At 43.7% G+C, this 9919-nt stretch overlaps 1 protein-coding gene across 5 annotated transcripts in view; it reads left to right on the top strand.

Moving 5' to 3' along the window:
- The window catches only part of WFDC5 (WAP four-disulfide core domain 5), a 33088-nt gene that overhangs the window by 19532 nt on the left and 3637 nt on the right, over nucleotides 1–9919 (top strand). For 2 of the 5 annotated variants that reach the window (XM_072801189.1, XM_072801187.1), the window contains exon 2: nucleotides 6493–6706. In XM_072801189.1, coding sequence (XP_072657290.1) covers nucleotides 6643–6706 — 64 coding nt within the window. In that variant the 5' untranslated portion in view covers nucleotides 6493–6642. Of the gene's footprint in view, nucleotides 1–6492; nucleotides 6707–8547; nucleotides 8870–9919 lie in introns of those variants that run through there. The other 3 variants (XM_072801190.1, XM_072801188.1, XM_072801186.1) reach the window with 2 other exon arrangements.

The following is a 9919-nucleotide window of genomic DNA, read 5'->3' as shown; positions in this document are numbered from 1 at the left end:
CAGAATGGGAGAAAAGATTTGCAAATCAGGTATCTGAGAAGGGCCTACTATCCACAGTACACAAAAGACTCATACAACTCAACGATAAAAAAAGATAGAAACCCGATTTTGAAATGGGCAAAGGACTTGAATAGGCTTTTCTCTAATGAAGATGCACAAAAAGCCAATGAGCACACAAAAGGAACTGAACATCATTAGCCATTAGGAAAATGCACACCCAGACCACAAGATACCACTTCATACCCTTAGTGTGACTATAAAAGTGTTTTTCTTAATGGAAAAGGACAAGTGTTGGCGAGGATGTGGAGAAATCAGAACCTTGTATATTGCTGGTGAGAATGTAAGATGGCGCAGCATCAACAATCCCAAAGGTTTGAGAGATAACTAGGAGCTTGGGCCCGGCTGAACAACGCAGTCCATCTCCTCCATGAGACAACTCCCTGAAGACTGGGGGACGTGGCCCCTTTCTCTAGGGCATAGAAACTAATAAAAGGAGTCAAGGGAATTGAAGTCTCCACACTGGCCCTTGGACAGCTGGAAATCGCTCTTCCACATCCGTAGGCAGCTCCCATCTGGGCAGACCCACTTTCCCTCCAACCTCTGGCTCACCAGACAAATGCTGAGACCCACTCTGCAGTCCCCTTCCTTCCTTTCTTTAGGGTCTCCCAGTGGTGAGGTAAGCGGTAAGCACTGGGAATAGCAGGAAGCCATGCTGTGGCTGCCCCTGGGAGGCCCTCTTCCCTGCTATTAGAGCCTGAGATTCAACCTCCACTGGCACCCCCTCCCCCTGATTACACAGTAACCTCTTCCTGTGGTCTTTTTTGAGAAATAAATGATGAGGGCTGAAATCTTAGAGTAATTTAATAGACTGAGCAGTCCCCCTAGACACCGGTAATTTAGGAGCATGACAGACATGGGGTGACGGGAAACCTCAAACAGGGAAGAGGCTTCCTAGACAGACTTGGATGACCTCATGACTCTGCTGTCTATGCACCAGTCCCATTGCTCTGTTCCAAGGAAGCTCCAAGCAGGTCAAAGCCCCGGGATGAGCCACTTTGAGTGTTGTGGGAAAAACACTGGTCTGGAAGTTATTTCTAGTCTTAGTTCTGCCCCCTCACTTGCTGGGTGACCTCAGGCACATAGCTTTCCCTCTCTGAGCTTCAGTTATTTGCTTTTGTTTTTCATTGAACTTGAGAGGGTTGGATGCAAAGGGCCATACTAGCCCCGCCTTTATGGGATCTGAATATATCAACTCCTTTACTAAGAATAAAATTAAAAAAAAAAAAAGAATAAAATTAACTTATTTTGAAAAAAAATTAATAGGAAAGAAATTCTATTTGAGTAAAGTTGACTCCCTCCCCCCACCCCACCCGCCTCGTTTTTACTGAGAAGTCATTGACATCCATCACTGTATAAGTTTAAGGTGTATAGCATGATGGTTTGATTTACATATATTGTGAAATGATTACCACAATTGGTTTAGTAAATATCCATCTTCCAGAGATAGAATAAAAAGAAAAAAATTTCTCCTTGTAATGAGAACTCTTAGGATCTACTCTCTCTACAACTTCCTTATACGTCACACGTGGTGTTAGCTGTAGCCTCGTGCTGTCCATTACATCCCTAGTGCTAATTTATCTTGTAACTGGAAGTTTGCACCTTTGGACTGTCCCTTTCCAATTGCCCGTCCTCCCCATCCCCACCTCTTGTATCCACAAGTCTCACCTCTTTTTAACGAGTTTGTGAGGGTTGTTTGTTTTTTAGATTTTACATGTAATTGAATATAAGTATTTGTCTTTCTCTGAAGTTGACCTTTTAAAATTTAACTTTCAGAGAGTTGGCTTCCTGCTGTGGGTGTGGGGTGGGAAGCAGAAGATGAAAGGTGGGGATGGGCGAGCAAAGAACCCCATGCCTCTCTCCCCCTGTTCCCTGGGGACAGAAGGAAGAAGGCAGGCTGGGTTGCAGAAGAACATTGGCACCAGAGCTCCTTAGAGTGTAGGCCAGAGCCAATGCCTGACCTGCAGGCCTGGCAAATAAAAAGATACCGTAAGTGGTGACCATGATTCATGTTTTTAAACATTCTACGTTTCAGGCTCAGTAGCAAATACTTATATGCATTCTCTCACTTTCCCATTAGCAGCCCCTAGGGGGAGCTTCCTATTTTCCCCATTCTGCAAAAACAGTTTAGCTTCAAGAGGTTCAAGGATTATAGAAATTCTCTGGGTAAATAAGTCGGAGTAACTCATATTATTAAACACTACCAATAACTAGTTATAAAATAGCAAAAAAACTTCCTATTCAACATTTTCAAAAATTTTTTTAAGTTTTTTTTTTTTTTTTAAGAGATCTTATTTATTTATTCATGATAGACAGAGAGAAAGAGAGAGGGGGGCAGAGACACAGGAAGAGGGAGAAGCAGGCTCCATGTAGGGAGCCAGACATGGGACTCGATCCCGGGACTCCAGGATCACACCCTGGGCCGAAGGCAGGCGCTAAACTGCTGAGCCACCCAGGGATCCCCAACATTTTCAAAATCTATAAAATACCTACAAATAAACTCACCTAGAGTATACAGAAATTCACTTCAGCTAGAAGTGTACAGAAATTTTCTGGGGGAAAAAAACTACAAAACTTTACTACATGTGTGGGACCCAGGAAATTTAACAAAAATCCCCTAGCCCTGGACAAGCAGAGCAGGACTAACTCCATTTTGTGCTACACCCGCCACCTCCCGTATGACCCCCACATGACCTGCTTATTGCTCAAGGCGCGGCCCCACCCTAGTCAAGCCGCTGGGCACACCCTAATCGGAAATCGGCTCATAACGATGTAACCCTGCTTTGTGCCCTCCAAAACTGTGCTCAGATTCTGACCAAAGTAATAGGGCAGCTCAAATGGATACTATAGGGTAAGATGTAATTCAATTGGCCACCTGCGTGTGGACCGACATGACTGTGCAACTTTCTGCGTATCCCATGGGCCACTGGCCCCTATAAAGCTGCTACGCTTCTTAGTCTCGGGGTCCAAGTCCCTGCTCCGCTGTGTTGGGTACACTTGGACCCAAGCTCGAGCTTGTAATAAACCCTCGTGTGTTTGCATGCGTGTCGGCTCCTTGGTGGTTTCTTGGATTCGCAATCTTGGGCACAACACATGACATTAAAAAAAAGATCTAGATACACTGTTTGAAATTTTCCCTAATAAAAAAAAGATTTTTTAAAAATATGCTCTTCCCCAAATGGGAAGCCTCCACAAGTTAAGGATGTCTATCCTGGCTAACATAATTTATATCTTAAATATAATCAGAATCAAAACTCGATGGGTTTCTGCAATCCCTAGCGAAATCATTGATTCAGGCGATTATCATTCACAGTTTCTGAAATCATGAGATGGTTTGACTGGGACCAGACGTTTATAGGGTGCCTAACCATCACCCCACAGTCTATTCACTGTTTGTAAGTAGGGCAGCACAACTTTTGAGTGGCATGTAAGGAGACCCCTCCTACAATACACTGACCTATTTTCACCACACTAAATGTGGTTAATGAGGCCTGTGTTCCTCCTGAGGTGATGTGACAGGAAGCACACAGCATCACCTACCAGATGACCTTGACAGTTGAATGTGAACCCCATGAAGCCTCTAGAGCTAATGTCCATCTCTGGGAAATAACACAGGATAGAGAAGTATATTAAAAGATATCATGGGGGATCCCTGGGTGGCCCACTGGTTTGGCACCTGCCTTTGGCCCGGGGCGTGATTCTGGGGTCCCAGAATCAAGTCCTGCTTTGGGCTCCCAGCATGGAGCCTGCTTCTCCCTCTGTCTGTGTCTCTGCCTCTCTCTCTCTCTCTCTCTCTATGTCTATCATGAATAAATTAATTTTAAAAGTCTTTAAAAAAATATCGTGGGCTAGTGATGTGGGACACACTAGAGAACACTTCATCTGTTTTGTTCAACAAATAAATAGGATGAAGAAGGAGGAGGAGAAAGAGAAGAAAGAGGAGAAACAGGAGTTGGAAGGAATGCTCTACATTAAAACAAACTTAGGAGACATTAAAACCAATACGACATGTGCACCTTGCTTGCATTCTGATTTAAACAAATCAGCCATAAAAGTTATGTTTGAGATAAGAAAAATAGGATACAAATAGAATATTAGATGTTAAGAAATTACTGTTAATTTTGTTAGATATGACAACAGTATTGAGATTATGTGGAAAAATGTCCTTATTTCTTTTGAGATACATACTCAAGTATTTAGGGGTAAAATGTGACATGCATTTGGATTTACATTAAAGATGTTTTTTTTATTTGAGAGAGAGAGAGAGCATGTGCAAGCGCGTGCACATGGTGGGAGGGAGAGAAAATCTCCAGCAGACTCCCCGCTGAGCGCAGAGCCCCATGTGGGGCTCCACCCCACACAACCTATGAGATCACAGCTTGAACTGAAATCACCATTCAGAGGCTCAAACGAGCGACCCAAGCGCCCCTTACATTGGATTTACTTAAAAATGTGTCAACCAGAAAAAGGATGGGGGTATACAGGAAGGAAGTGTTGGACAATGTTAATTGTTGGGACTTTTCATGTATAATATGAATAAGTTCCAGGGATCTAATGTACAGCATGGTGACAACACCTAACAATAGTGTATTGTATACTCGAAAGTTGCTAAGAGATTAGAGCTTTTTTTTTCTTGCTGAATTCTGCTCACTCTCCCCCTGCCCAAGTTCTATTGGCATGCAGCACAATATAAGTTTATGCTGTTGGCATAATGATTTACCTTAAATATATCATGAAATGATGACCACAATAAGTTTAGTTAACATCCACCATCTCATATAGATACAAAAAAAAAAAAAAAAGAAAATGAAAAAAAATGTAATGTTCTCACCATAACAACCACCACAGAATTGTAATTGTGTGAGATAGAGGATGTGTTAACTAATCTTATCTTGGTAAACATTTTGTAATATATATCACATATTGTGATGTATCAAATCATCATATTGGGCATCTCAAGCTTACACAGTGTTATAGGTCAATTATATCTCAACAAAGCTGGGGAAAAGTGTTAATTGTTGAATCTGGGTGATGGGTATACAAGGCTTCATAAAAGTACTTACTATTCTTAAAATATTTCATTTATTTATTTGAGAAAGAGAGGGAGAACATGAGTGAGCTGGAATGGGAGGAGAGGCAGAGGGAGAGGGAGAGGCAGGCTCCCCACTGAGCAGGCAGCCCGATGTTGGACCCCATCCCAGGACCCTGAGATCACAACCTGAGCCAAAGGCAGATGCTTAACAGACTGAGACACCCAGGCGCCCCAGTACTTACTGTTCTTTTGTGTAGTTTTGAAATTTTTATGATAAAATATTTAACAAAAAGCAACAAATTTGTTCTTGAAACTTAAAAAAAGATTATTACATTCGTCGGGAAGAATGGAATCCTTGTGCCATGGACAACTGAAAATGTAGATTAGCAAGGGGTGATGAACACTACTAGTCACTAAGATGTATTGTGAAATTTTACTTACAAAAGTAGTATTGGCAAAGGAATAAATAACCAAGGAGGAAAAAAAAAAAACAGAAAACCTGGAAACTGCCCCTGTTACAAATAAGACTTCAGTTTTTTATAAAGTTCTGAATTCCAAGCAATGCCAAAGTTTGAATTACTCACTAAGCCATACCAGGGCAGCTGCTTAGTAACTTCGAAAAAAGGTATTTCTATATGTCACACTCGCTATCCCAACATAAATGTCAGATGGATTAAAGAATTAACATGTTTTTCAAAAACACAAAAGAATTATAGGTAAATACAGTGAATATTTATCTGACATCAGAGTCAAAAAGACTTTTTTCAGCATAAAAGCCAAGGAAGGAAATATAAAAGAGTGGTTTGACAATTCCCCAAATTTAAAACTTTGGTACAAAGCAAAAACAAGGAAACTGATATTTGTAGGATGGGATTAAAATAAGCATTTATCAAGCTCATCTCATTCAATCCCCAGAACAATTCTATAAAATAAGTATTATCTCTATTTTGTAGATAAATAGATTGAAGTTAAAAAAAAGTTAAGTGACCTGTCCAAAGTCACACAGCTAGAACCTGGTGGCATTAGGATTCAAACTCAGGTCTGCCTGACTCCAGTTTACATCTGCTAACCATTTTACCATACTGCCTCTTGTGTATGACAAGTTAGTATCCCTAATATATAAACAGCTCTTACAACTCAACAATAAAAGTATCCCCAATAAAAATGGGCAAAGTGCAAAAACAGGCAATTCAAAAACAAAATACAGCTGTTCAGTATAAACAGATGAAGAAATGCTCTTTCACTAATTTCAGAGAAAGGCAAATTAAAATGAGATACTTTTCCATTGGCAAAGACTTTATATACTTCTCTTTTAATATCCTGTCTTGCTTTGGTGAGTGTATCTGTTAAGGATCTTTGGTTGCAAGCAGCAGCAACTGAATTTCAGACTGTTCTCTTTATAGCCTCCTGCCTCCTAGGTTTGGGATTTGCATGGAGGAGTGGGCTGGTGAGAGAAGAGTCCAGTTATTCAAACCTGAGTCAAGTGCCTTCACTTGTGACAGGAGAAGTACTTGGTGATTGGCAGCCAACCAGAATTACAGGACTCAGGAGCAATGACTTCACAAAGGGAAGAGATATTTGGCAGACAAAGGCAAGAGACGTCTGCTGCAGGTAGAGGTAGGTAGAGGCTCTCATACACTCATTTACTTCCTTTCTGAAATGCAATTTGACCAGATATTCAAAACCTGAAAAGCAATCGCTCCTTTTGACCTAGCATTTCTTTTTATTTGTGTGGGTTTTTATTTTATTATTTTTGAAAATATTTTGTTTTTAAGTAATCTCTCCACTCAATGTGGGGCTCAAACCCACAACTTCAAGACCAAGAGTCACACACTCTACCAGCTGAGCCAGCCAGGTACCCTTGTTTGGGTTTCTAAAAATTGATTTTTAGTTTTGAGTTTTCTTATTGAGATAGAATTGACATATAACATTGTATTCATTTCCAATGTACACATAATGATTTGATATTTGTATATATTGTGAAATGCTCACCAAAATAAATTTGGTTAACATCCATCACCACATAGAGTTATCAACTTTGTTTGTGTGTGATGAGAGCTTTTAAGATCTATTCTCTTAGCTACTTCCAAATATGCAATACAGTATTATTAATGGTAGCCTCCACTCTGTCCATTACATCCCTAGGACTTATTTTTTTGTAACTGGAAGTTTGTACCTTTTGACTGACCTACCATTTCTACTTTGACAAATTTGAACTAAGAAAATAGAGATGTGACCCAAAATGTATATACAAAGATTGTTGTCACAGTTTTATTTGAGTGAGAAACAAACTGGAAACCTATGTTTCATAATTGGAAACTTTATGTTTTAGCATATCAGTCCTACAAAATACCATGTAATCATTAAAAATGATGGTATTGTAGGATACTTCAAGACACAGGAAAACGTCTACAAAATCATCTCAGTTGAAAAAGCATTTATTCAATATACATGTATAGTTTGTAGTCAGGAAAACTACATAAAACTCTCCTCCTATTGCAAAAGAAACATCAGATTATAGAATATAGGGTCCCTCCTTTCCTGAGAGCTTAGAAGACAGCACAAGGGATTCTGGTTAAACCCAGTGAAGAACTTTCCGACTGTGAGGATTGTCCTGGAACAGAAACCCCTCCTTTCTTAGGGTCAGATGAAGTAATGCCTTGCTTCCAAGACCCAGTAATTAATAAGGATCATGGGGAGGCAATGATAGAAGTTCCAACTTAGTTGGGAATCAGCTGTGGGTCCTTGAGCCAGTCCCCTCCCACCTCTGGCCTATTGTTTCCCCATCTTTCAAGTGCGAGGGTGGCAAGGATGGTCTTGACCTCCTGCAGTCTTGGTAAGGTACTATGGTTCAGTGGGGATCTCTGTTTGGGGCCCCCTACGACCCTGAGCCCCAATACCTCATCCACCAAATGCAGGAGCCAGATGATGTGAAATCTAAGCTGCAGCCCTTGCCTGCGGTGACTTTTTTTCAGGATCTCTTAGGGCCAGGGAAGGGGTCCCAAAAGCCACCTACATCTGCTGCGACTGGAACCTCAGCCAGACAAACAACCACCCTGACAGCTGAGCCAGTCCTAGGCAAGGGGAGGTTCTATGATGCCACAGGAGGTGATTCACCAAAGGCAGGGCGGTCTCTCTCCCCCATCCACAGAAGTCCTGGAGGAGAGGCCATAGTCGGCCCCACTCACAGGGCCTGCCTGGACCCACATTCTCCAGCAGGGAGCTCTGACTTTAACCCTACTGCCTCCTAGGCATCTGGGACTCCGCCACCCCCTCCTTGCCATTCACAGCTGACTTCTGTCCCTTGCCTAAACCATTGCTGGGGCTTCAAGACCTTAGAGAGTCAGGAAAGGGATTATCTGTCCCAACAACCTTCATTCTTTATTCAGAGAAGAAAAACTGAGGCCCGAGGAAGGAGCAGACTACCTGAGATCAGAGCCTAAGTCAACAATACAGGCCGAACCGGATCCCACCCCCCGACACCCAGCACCTGCTCCCACCCCTCGTCAGTTCTTGCACAAGCACACTTGCACTGAGGCTCCTGGTCGGGGGTGGGGCCAGGATGAGGCAAACATGCACCATTCCATCCACCTCTTCTTCCTCCCCTGACTCAGCTACTCTAGCCTCCCTGGAGCTGCAGGTGTTAATTTAGGGGCCCCTGGGCCCTGGCCTCATTAAGAGCCAGCGGCAGAAACATGAGGGCCTGGAGCCTTCTCCTCTTGGTGGCCCTCCTGGTTGTGGGGAGCTGGCTGCCTGCGGCCTCAGCTAGGAGGAAGGGAGGTGAGTGTGGCTAGTTTCCTCTGATCCAAGGACTGGGTGGGGGTTTGGGGAAGGCAGGCCATGCAGTGTGATGTCTGTGTGTGTGTAGCTGGAGGCCTGCTTCGTGATGCTTCCAGCAGCTTACACAGGTCTGGGCTGCCAGCCTGTCCTGTCTGTAGCTGTGGATGTGTTCATGCCAGCTTCTTGGTGCTCATCTGTACATCTGAATGTGGATTGTGTGTGCATGTGTGTACGTGTGTATCTTTGTGTCTGCTTGTCTGTATGAACCTGTGTCTGCAGACATCGGTTTAGGCGTGGCTGCACACGTGTGTGTCTGTGTGCCCGTACCTGTGTGTCTCTACAGGAGGAGGGGGGAGCAAACCTGTCCACACCTGCTCTTCCGTTGTTATCTCCATGGATTATTAGGATCTGTGGGCCCCCATGACAGCAAGATGAGCCTTCCTGTCATCTTCTGTTGCTAACAAGGCTGTGTCTGGTCTGCCCCTGTCCATCTGCTTTCTGTCTTTCTCTGGTCCTTCCCATCCCAGAGACCAATCTGTGCAAGGTTCTCCCAAACAGGATAGGGGGTGTGGTTGCCTGTTGGGAGGCAGCTTCACCCCTACCTCTCCTCTCCCAAGCCTCCTCAAAAAGCTGGGGCTGACCTATCAATAGGTGGGGGGAGAGGATGGGGCTGCTGAGAAGCTACACGGTGACTCCCCTCCTGGGCAAGGCCTCTCTTCCTGCCTTTTTGGGGCTAGAACACTGTGACCCACACACACCCGGCCTACATACACCTGTGCATTCCTGGCTATGCCCTGCGGGAAGGGGACAGTAATGGGGACAGGCTCCCTCCTCCACAGGCGCTGGGAGTAGTTCTGTGCATCCTCTCTGCCCCCTCTTACCTAACCTATGCCTTCCTCAGAGGCTGGGCTCTCATTCCCTGGGGTGTGAGCTGGTTTGGACAGGAGAGTGTTGAGGCCTAGGCTGAGGAGAAAAGGATACTGGCAAGTTCCAGGGCCAGAGCCCTACTGGGTATGATTCAGGTGCCCTCACTGCATTCCTCCTCACTGA

The sequence above is a fragment of the Canis lupus genome, chromosome 26 (assembly GCF_048164855.1).
Source record: "Canis lupus baileyi chromosome 26, mCanLup2.hap1, whole genome shotgun sequence".
Lineage (NCBI taxonomy): Eukaryota > Metazoa > Chordata > Mammalia > Carnivora > Canidae > Canis > Canis lupus.
This window is presented reverse-complemented; position numbering and strand designations above follow the sequence as displayed.